This window comes from Lithobates pipiens, unplaced genomic scaffold (assembly GCF_037356315.1).
Source record: "Lithobates pipiens isolate NorthernLeopardFrog02 unplaced genomic scaffold, aLitPip1_a1.2 Scaffold_16, whole genome shotgun sequence".
Classification (NCBI taxonomy): domain Eukaryota; kingdom Metazoa; phylum Chordata; class Amphibia; order Anura; family Ranidae; genus Lithobates; species Lithobates pipiens.
The window spans coordinates 456,553,868-456,575,636 of record NW_027507748.1 but is presented as its reverse complement, the minus strand read 5'-3'; the positions used below and the strand labels follow the sequence as shown (position 1 = coordinate 456,575,636).

At 43.6% G+C, this 21,769-nt stretch overlaps 1 protein-coding gene across 1 annotated transcript in view; it reads left to right on the top strand.

Moving 5' to 3' along the window:
• Positions 1 to 21,769, top strand: part of F7 (coagulation factor VII) — a 41,536-nt gene that overhangs the window by 4,499 nt on the left and 15,268 nt on the right. Inside the window, exons 2-6 of the mRNA XM_077482861.1 lie at positions 7,681 to 7,844; positions 11,512 to 11,536; positions 11,618 to 11,731; positions 14,710 to 14,850; positions 21,455 to 21,555. Of these exons, the coding sequence (XP_077338987.1) occupies positions 7,681 to 7,844; positions 11,512 to 11,536; positions 11,618 to 11,731; positions 14,710 to 14,850; positions 21,455 to 21,555 (545 nt within the window). The remainder of the gene's footprint in view (positions 1 to 7,680; positions 7,845 to 11,511; positions 11,537 to 11,617; positions 11,732 to 14,709; positions 14,851 to 21,454; positions 21,556 to 21,769) is intronic.

Sequence of the window (21,769 nt, the reverse complement as noted above, 5' to 3'; positions counted from 1 at the left end):
TGATGAAGGTCAGTCGATCAACTGATTCGGTAGACAGTCGCACCCTGTGATCAGTAACAAAGCCACCAGCAGCACTGAAGGTGCGTTCCGAAAGAACGCTGGATGCAGGACAGGCCAGTAGCTCAATTGCATACTGTGCAAGCTCTGGTCAGTGATCCATCCTCAAGACCCAGTAAGCCAGAGGATTTTCGGTGGGAAAGGTGTCCAAGTCTGACCTTGCCCCTAGGTATTCCTGCACCATGTAAATCAGACGCTGGCGATGGTTGCTGGAACCGATCATACCTTGGGGCTGCGGACTAAAAAATTGTCTAAAAGCATCAGTCAGACGGCCACCTTCTCCACCGCTCCTTCTGACCGATGTCTCAGCAACACGTTGTCCAGGACCAGGAGTTTGTAACCTCCTAGTCTCTGGGAACGCGTTGCACAGACCTTTCTGCAAAGCCTCCCGGAGATGTCTCATCCTCTGCTCCCTCTGCGATGGCAAGATAAGGTCGGCAACCTTACCCTTGTACCGTGGATCAAGGAGAGTGGCCAGCCAGTAATGGTCCCTCTCCTTGATCCGAAGAATACGAGGATCCTTCCGCATGCTTTGCAGGATCAGGGAGGCCATGCAGCGTAGGTTAGCTGAGGCATTCGGTCCGGAGTCCTCTGGGTCACTAAGGACAACATGATCCGCAGCTACCTCCTCCCAGCCACGTACAAGTCCACGTATTTCTTGGGACTGTAAATCATCCCTACAAGACTGCTGCTGCTGCTGCTGATGCTGAGTGCCAGCCTCCACCTCCATGCTGACACAATCATCCTCCTCTTCCTCCTCCTCCTCATCCTCTTCCTGTGTGATGGGTGGCACAGCAGGAACACTGTCTGGATAAAGGGGGCCTTGAGAGGCAAGGAAGTCCTCCTCTTCCTGCCTCTGTTCTGCCTCAAGTGCCCTGTCCATTATTCCATGCAGCGTATGCTCCAAGAGGTGGACAAGAGGTACAGTGTCACTGATGCATGCACTGTCACTGCTCACCATCCTTGTGGCCTCCTCAAATGGTGACAGGACAGTGCATGCATCCCTGATCATGCCCCACTGGCGTGGTGAAAAAAAACCGAGCTCCCCTGACCCTGTCCTGGTCCCGTAGTCGCACAGGTACTCATTGATGGCCCTCTGCTGCGTGTGCAGCCGCTGCAGCATGACCAACGTTGAGTTCCACCTGGTGGGCATGTCACATATAAGGCGGTTCTTGGGCAGGTTCAACTCCTTTTGGAGCTCAGCCAGCCGAGCACAGGCATTAAATGATCGGCGGAAATGCACACAGACTTTCCTGGCCTGCTTCAGGACATCCTGTAAGCCAGGGTACCTGCCCAAGAACCGCTGCACCACCAGGTTAAGGACGTGAGCTACACAGGGCACATGGGTCAGTTGTCCCTGTCGGAGGGCGGAGAGGAGGTTGGTGCCATTGTCGCAAACCACCATTCCTGGCTTAAGCTGGCGTGGCATCAACCACCTCTCGGCCTGCCCCTGCAGAGCTGACAAAACATCCGCCCCAGTGTGGCTCCTGTCCCCCAAACAAACCAGCGCAAGCACGGCATGGCATCGTTTTGCCTGCGTACTTGCGTAGCCCCTGGAACGCCTACGGAGCACCGCTGGTTCTGAGGACAGAGCACTGGAAGAGGCCATGGAGGAAGAAGAAGAGGAGGGGGTGGAGGAGAGAGGTGTGCATTTTGTAGCATTTTGGAGGCGTGGTGGCGGAACAACCTCCAACACTACTGCACCTTGTCCTGCATCCTTCCCAGCTGCAAGAAGAGTGACCCAATGGGCCGTGAAAGACAGGTAACGTCTCTGTCCATGCCTGCTGGACCATGAGTCAGCGGTAATACGCACCTTACCGCTGACCGCCCTGTCCAGCAAGGCAAGGACATTGCCTTCCACATGCTGGTAGAGAGCCGGAATCGCCTTCCGTGAGAAAGGCGGACCTGCCACTGAGGAACCGCACATTGTACAAACTCACGGAAGGGGGCCGAGTCTACCAACTGAAAAGGCAGCAGTTGAAGTGCTAGCAATTTAGCCAAGCTAGCATTCAACCGCTGGGCATGTGGATGGCTGGGAGTGAACTTCTTTCGCCGGTCCAGCAGCTGGGGCAGGGACATTTGCCTGCTATAATCGGACGTGGGTGTACTGCTAGCAGAGTGCCCGGAAACACTTGGCTGTGACACGCCTAATTCTACACCTTCATTCCTCTCAGAGCAGGTTTCAGAGAGGACTGAAGGTCTAGTGGGGTTGGAGATGCCAGCTGATGAGGAGCAAGGAGAGGGCCGCTTTGTTCTTTGGTGTGGGTCTTTGAGGTACGCTTGCCAACGAGCTGCATGGCAGGTCAACATATGTCTGGTCAAGCATGTGGTGCCCAAGCGGCTGATGTTTTGGCCACGCGAGATACGCTTGAGACATATGTTGCAAATAGCAGCGGTGCGATCTGATGCACTCGTCTCAAAAAAGGCCCACACCAAAGAACTTTTAGAATAACGTGCAGAGGCAGCGCCCTGCACAGGCGGAGCTCTGCGGTGTGATTCAGTCGGTGTGCTGCCCCTAAGCTGGCCCCCAGAGGGCATCCTGCCTCGTTGGACATGTGCCTCCTTCTCCTCCTCTCTCCTACCAGGCACCCACGTGGAGTCAGTGCCCTCATCATCCCCTCCCTCTTCATCGCTGTAGCAAACCTGGCAGTATGCTGCAGCTTGTGGAACATGACTGCCAGATTGCTGTCCTTGAGCATCCCCTCTCTCTGCATTCACGCTACTGCCTTCCTCTAGCTGAGTGTCATCATCAGAGGCTACAAAACACTGGGCATCCTCCTGGAGCATGTACCCAACACTGTGCTCAAAGAGTTCAGGAGACTCCTCAGGAGGACGTGGTGGGTCTAGGGAAGGAGTCACTGATGATGACATTGAGAGGAGGGAAGACGATGCGTTGGCAGCTGCTTTGCTAGTACCCTGAGACTGGGTGAGAGAGGATGAGGAGGATCAAGAGGGCTTGGTCATCCACTCTACCAAGTAGTTGGCATGTTGCGGCTCAACATGTCCAGCTGCCGAAAAGAAGGACAAGCGTGTCCCATGGCCACGTGCTGATGACAATGCACCGCGTCCACGACCAGCACTGTTGTCTCTAGACACAGAGCCTGCTTGCCCTCTTTTATCGGCTCGGCTGTCTGCCTCTCCTTGCTGGCCTTCCAGACATGGTAATGGCCTGAAGGGAGTTGGGTAAAAAAGCAGTTGGGTAGTGTATATTGTGCTAGAGGCACACAACACCCACTAACTCCTGCAGATGCCTTTATTATAGAACACCAGAGATAAAGAGGTATATACAGATGTATACTGTGCTGTGCTGGAGGCACACACAACTTCCAATAACTCCTGCAGATGGCAAGTGGGCTCAAATAGAGAAGAGCTATGTAGGTGGATATAGCGGTATGTACTGGGTACAGAGCACGCAGACAGCACGCACAAGCTCCTAACACTACTGACTGCAAGCTCTATTATAAAAGATAGATCACTAGCTATATAGGTGAGGTGAATATAGCGGTGTATACTGTGGTCAGGGCACGCAGACAACAACCACTACACAACAGCAAGATCGAAAATCGTCCGAAAACGATCGGTGTGTACTGTGTTGAAGGTACACAGAACACTCACTGCTTCAGACGCCAACACACTACACAAGGTCGCCACGCTGGCGGCCTTATATAGTGTGGGGCGTGCACTACACAGCCTGAGCTATGATTGGCCACAGGCATCCTGCCTGTGGCCAATCATGGCTCTCCTCACTGCTGGCGCTGCGATTGGCCAAGCATGCGGGGTCACAGTGCATGCTTGGCCAATCATGAGCCAGCAATGCACTGCGCCATTGCAGTGCATGGTGGGCCGTGAGCGCCACACGAATTTGGCGCGAACGGACCAAAACGTTCGGACTTCGCCGAACGGGCGAACAGCCGATGTTCGAGTCGAACGTATGTTCGACTCGAACACGAAGCTCATCCCTAGTGGAAGAATACGTCTCGGCCTAAACTGAGGAAATATTTTTTATATATATATATATATATTTTTGGGGGATATTTATTATAGCAAAAAAGTAAAAAATAATGCGCTTTTTTCAAATTGTCGCTCTTTTTTTATTTATAGCGCAAAAAATAAAAACCGCAGGGGTGATCAAATACCACCAAAACAAAGCTCTATTTGTGGAAAAAAAAGGACGTCAATTTTGTTTGGGTACAACATCGCACGACCGCGCAATTCTCAGTTAAAGTGACACAGTGCCAAATCGCAAAAAGTGCTCTGGTCTGGAAGGGAGTAAATTCTTCCGGGGCTGAAGTGGTTAAAAAGACTTGAGACTGTAATTGGTGCCAAAGGTGCTTCAACAAAGTATTGAGCAAAGGCTTTGAATACTTATGTACATGGGATTTTTTATTTTTAATACATTTGCAAAGATTTCAAACTAACTCCTTTCATATTGTCATTATGGGGTATTGTTTGTAGATTTTTGAGGAAAATAATGAATTGAATCAGTTTTGGAATAAGGCTGTTTCATAACAAAATGTGGAAAAAGTGAAGCGCTGTGAATACTTTCCAGATGCACTGTACATAGGGTTGGCTATTTGACTTAGGTCATATCAGAGCTAAAGGAGCCCAATAAGGTTACCTTTTCTATACTGAGCTCATACACCTGGGTGGCTAGGGTTGATTGTATCGCCTACCGTGCCTAATCTTAGTTATGAATTCATCAATGTCTATCCATCAAAGTCTTTTGTGACAATCCACCAAGATTGGTCCTGCACTTCCTGCTTCCCAATCTTTCTATTAGTCAAAGAAGCTATCCATCATATTAAAGGACCAATAGGAAGGCTCAGGTGGTGGTTGCGAATGTGACTAAGATCAAATTTTAATCAGTTCAGCTCTGGTAGGTTTTACCCCCTTCATGACCAGGTCATTTTTTGTGATACGAAACTGCATTACTTTAACCACTTACCGACCGGCGCACGCCGATGTACGTCAGCAGAATGGCATGGACAGGCAAATGGGCGTACAGGCACGTCCCTTTAAATTTGCCGCCATGCCATCGTGTGCGCCGGTCGGGACTTCCGTGAGTCAGATCGCGGGTCCAGCCGGCGCGATCGCCGCAGAGATACCCGCGATCGCTTCACGGGGAGGAAGAGCGGGGAGATGCTAAAGTAAACAAGCATCTCCCCCGTTCTGCCTAGCAATAGTGACACTGATCTCTGCTCCCTGTGATTGGAGCAGAGATTAGTAATGTGTAAAGCACAGCCACGCCCCCCACAGTTAGCAACATGACCCTAGGACACACTTAACCCCTACACTGCCACCTAGTGGTTAATCCCTTCACTGCCAGTATAATTTACACAAGAATCAGTGCATTTGTAAAGCACTGATTGCTGTATAAATGACAATGGTCCTAAAAACGTATCAAAAATGTCCGATGTGTTTGCCATAATGTCCCAGTCACAATTTAAATTATTAATAAAAGTGCCATAAAACTATCCCCTATTTTGTAAACGCTATAACTTTTGCGCAAACCAATCAATAATCGCTTATTCCAATTTTTTTTACCTAAAATATGTAGAAGAATACGTATCGGCCTAAACTGAGGAAAAAATATGTTTTTTATACATTTTTGGGGGCTATTTATTATAGCAGTAAAAGTAAAAAATAATGCGTTTTTTTTAAATTGTCGCTCTTTTTTTTGTTTATAGGGCAAAAAATAAAAACCGCAGGGGTGATCAAATAAAACCAACAGAAAGCTCTATTGGTGGGAAAAAAGGACGTTGATTTTGTTTGGGAGCAACGTCGCACGACCGTGCAATTGTCAGTTAAAGCGACGCAGTGCCGAAACGCAAAGAGTGGTCGGTCATTGGCCTGCAAAATGGTCTGGTCTGAAAATGGTTAACTGCGACACTGTACCCCAAAGAAATGTATGTCCTTTTTTTCCCACAAATATAGCTTTCTTTTGGTGGTATTTGATCACCTTTTTTTTTTTTTTTGCACTAGATACAAAAAAAGGCCGACAATTTTGAAAAAAATATATATATATTTTACTTTCTGCTATCAAAGTTTCTCAATAAAAAAATGTAAAAATATCAAATTACTTCATCAATTTAGGCCAATATGCATTTTGCTACATGTTTTTGTAAAAAAAAATCCCAATATGTAAATTGATTGGTTTACGCAAATGTTACGGCATTTACAAACTTAGGGATATTTTAATTTATGATTCTTTTTTAATAGTAATGGTGGCGATCATCAACTTATTGCAGGACTGCGATATTGTGGCAGACAAATCAGCCACGAACTGACACTTTTGACACTTTTTGGGGACCAGTGACACTAATACAGTGATCAGTGCTAAAAATATGCACTGTTACTGTACTAATGACACTGGCAGGGAAGGGGTTAACATCAGGGGTGATCAAAGGGTTAAATGTGTTCCCTAGGAGTGATTGCTAACTGTGGGGTGGGCGGTGCTTTGACTGGGGGAATGTAAATACCCTGTGATCAGCACATTTCTGTCTCAAAGAATGGAGGTCTGTCTTGTTTACATAGGCAGAACCGTGGTCTGCCTTTCTCAAGAACGATTGGCGGGTCCCAGCAGGCATTCCTTCAACTGAACCCACTGATTGGCCCCCGCTTTGTCCAATCACAGCAGGAGTGGAACTGTCAGATCACCTACCAGGTACGTACTCTAGCGCAGAGCGGCCGTCTGCCGCAGTTAATCTACAGTGGGCAGTCGCTAAGCGGTTAAAGTAAATTTAAAGGCAACATTTTTTTAAATTAATTTTGGATAGAGTGGAGAGGGTTTAGAACACTCTATTTGTCCTGTTCAGGGTTATAACTGAGAGTGAAATTTAAAATAAAATCCCAAATTTTGGGTTGTCACCAGAACAGGAATAGAGCGGAAATCTTCCTTACCATTAGTTCGCTCCTTTCAAGAATTGTTTTCCAATTTTCGGACAACAGATGTTGGATGACAGGCTAGTAAATTTTTGGCAAACGATGGCTCCACATCGGATTTTCGGATGGTCAGTACACAAATCCGTCACACAAAATTTTAAAGTACAAACACGCATGATCGGAAGCAAGAAACGACTGGTAAGAGTTCGGTCTTGTAAAATACTGTTCGTAATCTAGAATTTACATTTGTGATGTGGCAATTGATGAAATGTCAAAATTGTCATCTTCTTTAATAGGATAATAATGAAGCTGCTTTGCATGTAGTTATGCCAAACGTATTTTAAAAGGCATTTGTTTTGTACGATCTGAAAATTGCGAATCAATTCTCACCAAACTTTTACTAACACGAAATTAGCAGAAGGGGCTCAAAGGGTGGCGCTTGAGAAATTAACTTCCTCTTTATACTTTCATAGTACGTCACTACGTTTGTGTTTGTCAAACAATAATTTGCGGATAGTTAGTATGCAAGACACTATCCTGGCACACGCCCTTTTGACAAAAGTCAGACGCTCAGTCATCCAACAATCAGACCGTGTGTATGAGGCTTTATAGGGTGAATGAATAATAACTGATTGTATAAGTTGATACGTTTTGCAAATACTTGTTTTTTGCAACGCTTACAGTGTATTAAAACCAATATATATTTACCTATCTCTCTGTTTTATGTGATTTGCGTTGCAGTTTTCCTAAACAATAAAGAGGCAGCCAGTGTGTTGAAGAGTAGGGTGAGGAGAGCAAACTCCTTTTTTGAGGAGTTCAAGGCACCCTCTTTGGAGCGGGAATGCATTGAAGAAACCTGCTCATATGAAGAGGCCAGGGAAATCTTCAAGGATGAGCGACGTTTGGTAATCACATACATTTCTCTAATAAGATTACATCATAATGTTAAGTCATAGATTTATGGCATAATACAAGTACCATTAACAAAAAAATGGTAGGCTGTAAGAATCAGTGATTGCGACCTGCCAACTGAGCAGAAATGTTTTACTCATTCCTGTACATCAAGATATCTGTTTAAAGCCCAACTTAAACCTGCATTATACATTCCATGTATATCAGAATAAAAGGTGTGCAAAGCCTTATAGTAGTAGTAGAAACTAGAAAAGCATATTCCCTGCCAGCAACTGCAGAATTGGTACACTTGTGTGGGTAATCAGTGATCTCTCTGCAGAGGTCCAACACACTCCCTACTAAGGCAGAGCCAGAGCTCTCCAATCACCAAGGATCATGAGGTCTGCTGATTACAGAGCTATAGGTTGGTCTGAGTGGCAGTAGAAAATGCCCTGGCTTCAGTGGGAGTAAACATTGCAGTGGGAGTAAACATCATTACAGTTCACTGATTGGTTGCTAGAGATTACAGCACATCATTAAGGCTTACTAATTGGTTGCTGAAGTTTACAGCACATCATCTCCTTACTGCCTGCACACTATGGACTGGGGAGGTGAGGGGACCCACCAACTCACAGAAAACTCCTAGAAATTGTTATTAGCAATGAGCAGAGCACACACCGCTATGTTAACTGAGAGCAGGTAGAAACAGAGCAGCATCTGGAGAAGGGACTGCCAGGAATAATAACTAGTCATACCACCTGCAGTAGAAGAACTATCCGGGAATAGAGAAGTCATACAGGACAAATGAGACTTAAACAAAGTTTGTCCTCCTGGTGCAGCTCCTTGTCGGGTGTCCAGAGGCAGCTAGCACCTTTCTCTCCTCCACCATCACCTTCCTTCCCCACCACCAGCTCAACCCACTCAAGTCAGCACAGCTCCAGCCAAGCATACTTTAATTAACCTCTTTGTGCCAATCGCACGCAAATATGCTGCCTCTCAGGGGTCGGGCCTTGGCTTCGAGCCGCCGCATATATCCGCGCAATAGCACTGACAGTGCACACCTTGCGCTCTCCCGGCACAGTGACTGATGGTTCAGGGAATATTCCTGATCCCCCTTTTCCAATCATGTGACCTCCGTGACAACCTATCACAGCTATCAAGTGGCCATAAGCCCCTGACCCGCCTGTTGGCATAGCAAACCCCCTAAAGGGCCGGCGGCAACCGGCACCAAGGGGTTTAACAAATATAAGTGAGCTGTAGTTGATCACCTCAGCTCTAGGAGGTTTTTCCCCCTTCATGACCTTTTGCTATTTAGCACTGCACTATTTTAACTGGTAATTGCGCGGTCATGCAATGCTGTACCCAAATGAAATATCTTTTTTTCACACAATTAGAACTTTCTTTTGGTGGTATTTTATCACCACTGAGTTTTTGTTTTTTTAATATAGAATTGAAAAAAGATCAAAAATTGAAAACGAAAAAAAAAAACAATATTTTTTTTACTTTCTGCTATATAACATAGCATAGGAGGACAGCTAAAATATATATATATATTTTTTTTTTTTTTATCAAATTTCTTCAAAAAATTAGGCCAAAATGTAATTTGTTGCATGTCTTTGGTAAAAGAAAATCCCAATAAGTGTATATTGATTGGTTTGCGTGAACGTTATAGCCTTTACAAACTATGGTATATATATTCAATTTTTAATTTATTTATTTTATACTACTAATGGCATTGATCGGCGACTTATAATAGGCCAGCGATAGTGCGGCAGACAATCTGACGCTAACTGACACTGAGTGGTAACTGACTAACTGCCACTGATATCACCAGTGACACTAATACAGTGATCAGTGATAATACTATACACTGCCACTGTACTAATGATGCTGGTGGGAAGGAGTTAACATCTCAGGTATTCAAGAATTTAAATGTGTACCTAATAATGTGTAATGTGTGCTGATTTTTACTAAAGAGCCACATTGCAGGGAGAAGAAACTCAACACAGGGCTCTGGGCTGTATTTGGACACAGCCGTTCAGCAGGTCCCAGCCATGAGTTATTGGCCGGGATCTGCTGACAAAATTCCTCTGTGTACAGCAGATGTTGGCGGGTTGAGGGGGGGGGGTGGTACCTGGAAACAGGCAGCGACGTACCAGTAAATCACTTAGCCTGCAGAGGCCACCCGTCCGCAGTACACTGTGGATGGGTGGTCCACAAGTGGTTAGAGTTAAGCAAATACAAACGTAAACAGAAAATTAAAAAAATTGGTAGTAACAGTAAGCATGTAAACACTGATCCCAAGATTGGAGGACTGCAAACAATAATTACATAAACAATTATTCTGCATAGTTAAGAAAATCACTATATGCCTAAAAATTGAGTAATGAAGTCCTGTGCAACATAATATGCCCAACAAATATACGGTGGTAGTGGAGTACCTAACATAGGTACTCCATGGGTGGATTATAATGCCTGGGCAGTATAATGGCAGGCTAAGGCTATACCTGCTTCCATACTGCACCCACCTCTATAATGCACCAATACCTCCATACTGCACCTGGTACCTACATACTGCACCTACCTCCTCTGCACTGCACCTAGTACTGCCATACTGCACCCACCTGCATACCGCACCTAGTACCTCTATACTGCACCCACCTTCTCCATATTGCACTCACCTCCATATTGCACCTAGTACCTCTATACTGTAACCACCTCCTTCACGCTGTACCCACCTCCATACTACACCTAGTACCTCTATGCTGCACCTACCTCTTCTGTACTACACCCCCCTCCATACTGCACCTACATCCTCTATACTGCACTTACCTCTTCCATACTGCACCTACTTCTTCCATACTGCACCTAGTACCTCTATACTGCACATTGGTACCTCCATACTACACCTATCTCCCCTGTACTGCATCCACCTCCATACTGCACCTAAGACCTCTATACTGAACCTACCTCCTCCATACTGCACCCACCTCCTCCATACTACACCCTACTCTTCTTTACTGCACCTGGGAGGAATAGTGCCCCAGCATTGGTATTGATGGGAGGAATAGTGTCTCATCAGTGGGAGGAATAGTGCTCCGTTGTTAGTATTGGTGGAAGAAATTATGCCTCATTATTGGTGTCAGTGGGAGGAATAGTGCTCTGTTGTTGGTATTGGTGGAAGAAATAAGGCCTCATCATTGGTGTCAGTGGGAGGAATAGTGCTCTGTTGTTGGTATTAGTGGAAGAAATAAGGCCTCATCATTGGTGTCAGTGGGAGGAATAGTGCTCTGTTGTTGGTATTGGTGGAAGAAATGATGCCTCATCATTGGTATCAGTGGGAGGAATAGTGCCTTGTGTTAATGGGAAGGAACAGAGACCAGTGGCACATAAAGGCAAGCAAAGGGTTGCATCTGGCCTATGGGCCTCCGTTTTTTAGATCACTGACCTAAAGCAAGGATCCCAATCTGCAACTGCTAACAGAAGAGCAGCAGGCGTTTCTACTCAGGCTTTGGCTGCTTCAGAATTAATGGACCAGTAAGACCCCGAAGATCTTTCAGTACCACTGGAATATATTTAGCTGATTTAAATTTGGGGTTCAATTGAAATATAATGTTTCTTCATATGTTTAGACCAGTAAATAATGGTTACTTTTGTTAACATTTGTTTTTCTTCTACCAGAAAGCATTTTGGAGCACATACACAGGTATGCTACAACAATACATTCTAATAGGAAGGCGGGGGAGGGGGTGATAATAGAAATATATTATATATTGTTTGTTTGCAGATGCCAATGACTGCCTCTCCAACCCCTGCTTGAATGGAGGTATCTGCAGTGACCAGTTTCAGTTATATGTCTGCACCTGTCCAGAAGGTTATGAGGGTAGAAACTGTGAAACAAGTAAGCTTTTCTCTATATATGCTGGATATAACTAATGCTGAATGCTTAAAGTGTATTTCCACTTTTGCAGCCATATTGGGAAAACATAACCGTTATGTTATGACATGTTAAGGAGAGCCAGGGGCGTTAATATTTACCATACTGTCTGTACTGTGATGGCCAATATCATTATTAATTGTAAAATATATAGGAACATAGTCTGTCCTAACAAAGGGTCTCCGGACTTGCGTTCTGCATTAACATGTACAGTATGTTAAGAAGTTCTTCAGTCAGCTTTTGAAAAATTAAAAGTCAGCAACTACCAAAATTGTAGATGCTAACTTTTAATAAACAGACACTCACCTGTCCCAGGAACCAGCGATGTCCTCACCCGGCAGGTTTCTTCACCGGTCTTTGGTCCTTGGCACCGGCATACTAACTGTGGGCAGCTGACTGTGACTGCTTGTATGTGCGAGCTGTGCTATCTGAATGGTCCCACAGCTTTCTGCAAGATTATCGGACGAATGATTGTCTGTTTTTTTTTTTACATGCTAATCTCAAATCAAATCCGATAAATTTACTAAAGTCATGAAAATTCCCGTACGACCCAAAAAATTTTTTTAAGTGATGTCATGTGTTGTAAGGCATTTGTATTGCATTTTCGAATGATAGCTGTACTGACTAAACGAAAATCGTTCGACCTGGCATTGTGCGAAAAAATAATTTGTGCACGTCTGATAGAATAATATCGGATGAACTGTCATGATCGGCTCTCGAATGCTCTGTACTAATGATCCAATTATCGTATGATCGATTCAAAAGCGGTATTTTTGTGCGATTTTCTGATCGTGTGTACGGGGCATTAGGATTTTTGAGTCACTGAAACTTTAAAGCATTCTATGCATGAAGATAAAAAAACCTTCTGTGTGCAGCAACCCATCCCCCCCAATACTTGAGCCCCATCTCAATCCAGCAATGGGCACAAGAGCCTCGGCACTGGGTCTGTGGACACTTACTACTTATTGGTTGAGGCAGCAACGGGAGCCATTCGCCTGTGATCCAATGAAGAGAGAGAGGGGGTAGGGCCAAGCCGTGGCTCTGTTTGTAAATAGACATAAAGAGCTGCAGCTTGGGAGTGAGCCTGCTTGGGTGCCCGCCAGAGCAAGCTGCTTGCAGCTGAGATTAATAATGAGGTTTGATGTCCAGGTAAGATGTGGACCTAGCAATGCTGGCTTTATTTTATTCCAACCAATGCAAATGTGAAAAAATATGTAGCGCTATATTGCAATAAAAAAAATACCACAGTGTATACATAAACCACTATAGCTCTTGCATATAGTGACACAACATAAACGTGAACCTTACGAACACTAGATATAAAACAATATTCAATAATCAAAAACTAAAAAAATCACCAGAACAAAGTGAATGTGTATACAATTAATCTATCAGATAAGTCCACAAAGTATTTTAGTGTACATTTCTGAAGATGCACAGTGTTATTCAAATCCATATAACTTCATAAAAATACGTGAATAGATGAAAGAAGTCATAACATGCGTGAATAAGTGTAAGAATTCAATCCCAAGAGAAGTTCTTTCGAAGCAAGAAGGCACCACCACCACCACCGTGATAGGGAGGAGGCTTACCAGATAATTTGGACCTGGAGGGCTTACGCCACCCAGGTCAAACCAACTTTGTCAATTGGATGAATCCGGTAAGTATATTCGTATCCCGAAACCTTCAATAGCTGGCACCATACACTTCCCAGACGTCAAATGAGGGGTAAACGTTTGGAGTTTCACACGTAAACCATGAAAGTAAAAAAACTCACATAGCATGACCCCATTTAAAATTATTTTTAATATAAAAAGTAGGTTACTCATATTTCCAAAGGCGTAAATAGCATATAAATTAGCAGTAAAGCGATGCCTGTTAGTAGGTCCACCCAACGCATTTCGACTCACAGTTGTCATCAGTGACGACTGTGTGATGATTATTGAATATTGTTTTATACTTAGTGTTCATAAGGTTCACGTTTATATTGTGTCACTATATGTAAGAGCTATAGTGGTTTATGTTTACACTGTGGTATTTTTTTATTGCAATATAGCGCTACACATTTTTTCACATTTACTTTGATGCTTTTGGTCTATAGCAGTGTCAACAGCTAAGTTGCATTACGTCACTTTGAGGCTTTTATTGCGCAGTACTTTACTTTTTATTTTTTATAATTCCAACCAATGCCTTCAGGCTCCAGTAACCATCATACAATTTAGGATTTCAAGAAAACAAAAAGTTTGTTTTCACCACATCAGCCACTAACCCTGGAACCCCCTCACCTTTTATATGTAAAAAACGTAGGCTATACATATACACCGTCCACAATTCAGCTAACCAGTGCCTCACAATACATACTCTAATCCCACTAATAGCAAATTCACCATTAAAGGCAAAAATATTCTATAGATTAAATATTTCTGAATCTTCTTTTATGGCACTATTGTTCTTTACAGCAGCTCTGCCCATTAAACCTGCTATGTTCAGCCATTCACTATACTATAGAGGGAGATAATACTGGATTATTTAACAAAATACTTATGTCTTATTTAATGACTCTGTATTTTTATAAACTGTACCTGAAGCTGGTTGTACATGTAGAAGCATATTTTTGTCTGATCACTGGGAGATCCCAAGTGGTGTATATGCACCATGCAGTGTATGTTGGCCAGTGTCCCTGTTCTGCTCAATAGGATGTGCAGTGTGCTGCTGACTTGTCTTTGCTGAATCAGCGAAGAGCAATACATAAGCAACAACATTTCCCAATGCACCAGATTATCTCTTGTAATGAGATAATTATTAGATTAGATTGATCTGTAACCCCCCCCATCACAGATGACTAGGTAACGCTAAAAAGAACACAAAAATTAATAAATGCGAAAAAGAGAAGAAACTTTAACGCAATAAACAAAGTATGATAAATATGTATATTCCCTCAGATGTGGAAGAGTCAACAACATGTGAAAATGCTAATGGGCAATGTGATCAGTTCTGCCATAGCTCCGTGGAAGGGCATCGGCGGTGTGTGTGTATGGAAGGCTACGCTCTGGGCGAAGATGGAATATCATGCATCCCAACAGGTGGGTGGTATAACTGCCATTTTTAAAGAATCTATTGGGAACATTCAATCAGAGTAAAATTTGCTAGGTAGATCCTGACATGCTCAGACAATATATATATATATATATATATATATATGTATATATATATATATATATATATATATGTATATATATATATATATATATATATATATATATATATATATATATATTTTTTATATATATATATATATATATATATATATATATATATATATATATATATATATATATATATATATATAATTTATTTATTTATTTATTTATTTTTTTGTCAGATTTTTGTCTGAATATATATATTTTTTTCTTTTTTTTTCTTTAAACTACTAATCTTCCCGATGTTTTTGGCAAAATGTCGAGGAAAGCAACAGTGTAGTGTATATGAAGGAAAGAGACATTAGAATTCCTGCTGTATTTGTAATGTAAAATTTTACTTTTTAATGTGATATTACATGAATACTTAACAAAATTGTAGAAACATTTTTTTGATTTGTATTAGCACAATAAAAGTCCCATATATGTGGAAATTGTTTTATATATTATTATCTGGGATGTTGGTGCCATTTTTTGTGAATTATCTCCTGATCCAGTAACAATTCATAGGAAAAAAATGACTACCTTATATACTGGTGATAAACAAACTTTCCAGCCTGGATGACAACCATAGCTGCCTCCATAGATACAGTTGAGGAGATAGCATAGATACTCTGGGACAGAAAGTGTTTTTTTTTTATGAGAACCCTAAAAAATATGTTTTGAGGTTTAGATACACTTTACTGAGGATCATTCTTCTCAGTTTCATGTCAGTTGTGAAGGAGTGTGCAGTAATCAGACACAGCTACTGTTTTAAGAAGGTTTCCAGTAGAGCTTTGATGTGTCTTTCTGCAACGTGCTCCTCTGCGTATGTCAGTAAGGACTCATTCACACATGTGACTAACATAGCTGACAACAGAAATGTACAACAGCTTTTCAGAGGGCATTTGTTAGGTGGTGAGGAAGCAATATATTGCCTTCTCACCATTTGTTTTAAAGGGGTTGTAAAGCTATGTGTTTTTTCACCTTAAGGCTGGGTTCACACTGCTGCGGGGGGAGATCCGGATGTGATTCGCACCGCAAATCACATCCGATCTCCGTAGCGATGCGAGTACAGCCATACAGATAGTATGGCTGAATTCGCATCGCTCCCGCAGCAAACTCGCACAGGACCCTTTTTTTGGTCCGCAACAGAATCGGATCGCATGGGGGTTCACACCATGCGATCCGATTCCTGTGCGAGTCGGCAGATCGCACTGCGATATGCGGACGGATCTGGGGGTGTCATTAACATATCATTGACACTCCCAGCCGTCCGCATAGGGCAGTGTGAACTGCCGGCGGGAGTAATGCGATGCGGGAAAACGCCGCAGATTCGCGGCGTTCCCGCATCGCAGCGGTGTGAACCCGGCCTAAAGAGGGATTCCACCAAAAAAAAATATTAAAAGCCAGCAGCTATAAATACTACAGCTGCTGACTTTTAATAAATGGACACTCACCTGTCCCGGGTTCCAGCGATGCCGGCAGCCGAGGCCGATCGATCGCTCGGCCCTCGGCTGCTGCCGCCACCATTCTAGGTGAGGGAATCAGGAAGTGAAGCGAATCGGCTTCACTTCCCGGTTCCCTACTGCGCATGCGCGAGTCGCGCAGCGCAATAGGAATTCTCCGCGCTGTCACTGGGACCCGTGTGTGTCCCAGCAGACAGCGCGGCAGGACAGGATATGATATAGACTCCCACGGGAGTCTATGCCCGGAAGTGGGTGTAAATACCTGTCTTTGACAGGTATCTCCACCCCCCTCCCCCCTGTAAGGTGCCAATTGTGACACCGGAGGGGGGGAGGGTTCCGATTAGCGGAGGTTCTACTTTAGGGTGGAACCCCGCTTTAATCTATCCTATTCATTAAGGTGAAAAAATACCTGTCAGTGACCGCCCCCACCCCCTGTTTTACTTACCTGAGCCCTGTATTTCTGTCTGCGGAGACGCGCTCTCCCTCTCTCCACGGGGTCCCGGCTCTTGATTGGATAGATTGATAACAGTGCAGCCATTTGCTCCCGCTGCTGTCAATCAAATCCAATGACTCAAGCGCCCCGGGGAGCAGAGCCGAGTCCGGCATTCGTGTCTGTGGACTCAAATGCTAGACTCGGGAGCACGCCCGCAAGGTACCCCCCCGGGAGAGAGCTTCTCCCAGGAGGCTATCTGATGCGGGAAGGAGCCGGGAGAGCTGCCAGGGGACCCCAGAAGATGAGGTTCTGGGCCACTCTGTGCAAAATGAGCTGCACAGTGGCGGTAAGTATGATATGTTTGTTACGAGCCTTTACAATCCCTTTAACCCTGAAAATCCCCAACAGCCCTTGAATGGGTCACATTGGATGGCGATATTGGCTGCCAACAATGATATGCCATTTAATTTTTGCCAAGGCATGTGTACAGCCCCAATCTGCTGCATGCCCTTGTCAGGCATGTCAGGCAGACAGGCGGTGGCTGGTAAAACCATGTCTTAACTGCCTGATTTTACTGTTCCCTGTCTGCTCTGTGAATAGGCCCTAAGGCACATGCTGAATTTTGAAAAGTTGTGGCACTAAGTGACTTCACGTTCCTAGGAAAATTATTTACGCTGCTTTATGGGAGAAGAACAAAATAGTAGTTTTAGCACCACCCACTGTGTTATTGGCAAAGCCTAAGCTTCTTTCATTATCAAGAAGGTCCCATATATGGAAAAACCATTTTTTTATACAAAGATATATGATTATTATTATTTTTTTATTAATGTCTGATTCTGATTATTACAGAGAATAACTAGACCGTTGTGTTAAGGCCATCAAAAATGAAAGACCTTCAAATATATTTTTTAAACAACCTTTGACCACATCAGACCACACCTCACCAAGATTTAAAAATTGTGTAATATTTCAAGAATATGAATTATGCATATACAGTAGCATGCCTAGTATTAAAGTCTAATTTAATAGTTTCTTCCAGAAAGGCATCCAGAAATGGTGCAAAACAAAGTCTGTCTTCATAGAATACATCAATTGATTGATTCCACTCACTCAGAAGTTAGTTACTGGTCTTGCAACGGTATAACTTATATAGTAGATAGTATTAGTGCAGCAGAGTAGACATACAGTACATGGAGCATAAGCAAAGCAGAGCGAGATATCAAAGAATCTCCGAAAGTCAGAATGCAGAAAGATCCTGTTGAACCAAGCTCAGCATTCCTTATGGCAAAGCTTTAGCTGAAACTCAATAATGGATATATTTAACATATAAAACACATTTGTTCAGTATAACGGACTTTTCTTTTTAAATCTGAAAAGTATTTATTAAGAAAATATTCCCAGAGAAAAAACTTCAAGTTTCTAAAGCAACCATGACATCCATAATATCCATATGTCAACAAATTGTTAAGCAACTGGATAGTTACAGCAAGTAACCTGGAATAAAAAACATATCAAGAAAGAAATCCCACTGCAGATTTTCAAAAGAAATGGAATGAGTATTAGAAAGTGAATCTTTCAATTTATAGCGGTAATCTGTCCACCACTAAACTGGGAGGACTTAGTCCCGGAGTATCCACAAGGACCAGACCCTCTAGAATCTGCCCACACATCGCCTATGTTGGTGTGTATATGTATGTATATACTGTATATATATATATATATATATATATATATATATATATAAAAAAATCTCTTTCCAGCCTAATGCCCTGTATACAAGACCGGTTTTCCCGTTGGAATAAACTCTGAAGGTTTTTCCAACGGAATTCCGCTGAAATTGTCTTGCGTACACACGATCACACCAAAGTCAGATCATCAAGATCATGGTGATATGCAGCACGTACGGCGGGACTAGAAAAAGGAAGTTCAATAGCCAGTAGCCAATAGCTTCTTTCTAGTACTTGCTTCAGAGCATGTTTTCCCGATAGGAATTGGTTCCGTTGGAAATATTTACAACATCTTCTATTTCTAGGTCCGTCAGAATTTTTGAAAAAAAAGTCAGATGAGGCATACACACAATCGGAATATACGATGAAAAGCTTCCATCTGACTATTTCTGTCTGGCATTCCGCTCGTGTGTATGCGGCATAAGCCTTTTCAGCCATTTGTTTTATCCAGTCAGCATGAGTGGGAGGTTCCGCGTACTTCCAACGCAAAATAATTAATCTACGGGCCTGGAACAAAGCTCTGGCTACAACTCTGTATAACGGAGTTTAAACAATTGTTCCAGGTATGGATAGCAGCTGCCATGTTGCATTATGAACACAGAAACTCACCCAATCGGCACAGGCGCTATTCAGAGAATGCCTTACATTTTCTAAATAAATGCAACACAAGATTTGATTGGATGAGTTGGAGTGTGTGATGTCACATCCCTGCCTCTCCACCTCTTCCAATCAGCAGATACTTTGCATTCATCAAGAAAATGCAGTTATCTCTGAATGGCGTCTATGCTGAGCAGGCATCTTCCTGTGTTCGTAATGCTGCAGGGCAACTGCTTGAAATGTATCTGGAAGCTATTGGAGATCACTGTAGTAGCAGGTCCTAGTACAGTGATTTCCAGCTTCTAGAGGGAACTCACAGGTATGTTATCTACATAGTTACATTGTTCCATGCTTGGTCCAATATAACTATGTAAAAATATCCATAACTGTAATACTTCTTTTAACCCTCCTGGCGGTATTCCCAAATGTGGCTCAGGGTTGAATTTCAGTACCATTAGCGGTAACCTCGAGCCACAGTCGGGATTGAATTGCAGAATCCTGGTCCAGGTAACTTACCTTGGCCCCAGGATCCTGCAATGTCCCTCCCGCCCAATGCTCTGTGTTCTGGGCTACATTCCCTGCAAGCGTCACATCGGATGGGGCGGAGCACGGCAGCAAATTTAAAAAGTACAAGAAACATAACACGTACAGTACACTGTAATCTTACAGATTACATTACTATATCAAATCATTTCACATCCCTTTTGTCCCTAATGCTCTGTCCAGTGCTCTGCGTGCACTTTTAGATTATATATACTGTTTCAGCCTAGAAACTTGAGATTGTTCATGGCAACCAAAAAGTGTCCCTTTATGTCAAACGTGTGAAGTCAGCTTGGTGCTTCTTTTTCAATAAAGGACTTGTGAAAAAACAGCTCTTGTTTTTTTTAAATTTCACTGCTTTTTGGGGTGAATGGGTAGGGGTACAATGTACCCGATACCCATTCACATAGGGGGGTCCGGGATCTGGGGGTTTCCAGATCCCGATAAGCCCTCCGCCCTCAGACACCGACAACCACAGCCCAGGGTTGTCGGGAAGAGGCCCTTGTCACCATCAACATGGCTCTGCCCCCCAAAGCACCCATCCCCCCATGTTGAGGGCATGTGGTCTGGTATGGTTTGAGGAGAGTGTGCTCGCTCCTACCCTCCCTTTCCTGACCTGCCGGACTGCATGTTTGGATGGATGAATTTTAGGGGGGGACCCCATGCCATTTTTTAATAAAAAATTGGCATGGAGGGTCCCCTCCGAATCCATACTAGACCCGAAGGGCCTTTTATGAACCTGGGGGGACCCCTGCTGGTTTTTTTGCAATTTTCTTTTTTTGATGACTCATTGGTTGTGAAGGACACTGCAGCCGGCCCCCCAGCTCCATCCTTACCAACCAGCAATGTACAGTGTGTTTAAAGAGAAAAAAAAATTAAAACACAAAATGCATAAAAACTTCATGCAAAATCGCATTAAAAAACAAGGGGTTAAAAACTCAAAATGCACTGCAAAATGTGCCTGAAAATGCATCAAATGCAGCCGCACATATGTGAACCTAGACTAAATGCCTATGTGTAAATTGACACATGGGGGAAATTTACTAAAACTGGTGCACACAGAATCTAGTGCAGCTGTGCATAGTAACCAATCAGCTTCTAACTTCAGCTTGTCCAGTTAAGCTTTTACAATGAAACCTAGAAGCTGATTGGTTAATATGCAAAGCTGCGCCAGATTCTGTGTGCACCAGTTTTAGTAAATCTCCCCCATAGGCTAACATAAGGGGGGTTTAGCGGCAGAAAAAAACAAAAACATGCCAGACGCCCCTAACAGCAGTGTTAAAGACACCATTGTGCATAAGGCCTTACCCAAACCACTTCCTATGAGCCCAGATGGTCATAGGGGAACCTCAGCTCAGCACCTGCCAAGGCCCAGATTGCAATTTCTTGTTTCACTAACTACCTCCTAGAACTGGAGCCCTCCCTGGAGAGGAAAGAACACTCTGGAAAGGCCTCTCAAACATTTATCCACTCCCCAGCCACATTCTAGATGCCCGTTTCAGGGACTGGCTGGAACATGATAAATATTTATATTGGACGTTTGACTCTCCCTGCCCTATATTCTAGAAGTTTCTCCCAGAAGCAGGTGAGAGAAATCAAATACCCAGTTTCGGAAACGCTGACCAGACAAAAACAATATGCTGTGTTACTGCTCCACTGACTGAAGTGAAGGCAAACATTTAATTTAGCCTAATAGCCTAATTAGAATCAGATGCTACTCCATAACTATTCTTGATATTTTACAGTAAACTATCCATGTGGACAAATACCTGTGCTGAAGAAAAAGAAAACACTTTTTCGGATTGTTGGTGGTGAAGTGTGTCCTAAGGGAGAGTGTCCCTGGCAGGTGAGTCTACATATCCTAATAAGAATGGCAGATTGATCCACCAGCTTATGATTCCTGCTTTATTCCAGCATCAGTGTAACTTCCCAGAGCCAGCAGCATGAGTCCATGGAGTCTATCCTCTCAAATGCGAGGGGGGGGGCATTCTTCCTTCTGATGACACCAATATATACTGAATATTCTTGCCACCAATGCAAAGAACCATCCCTCTTGTGAC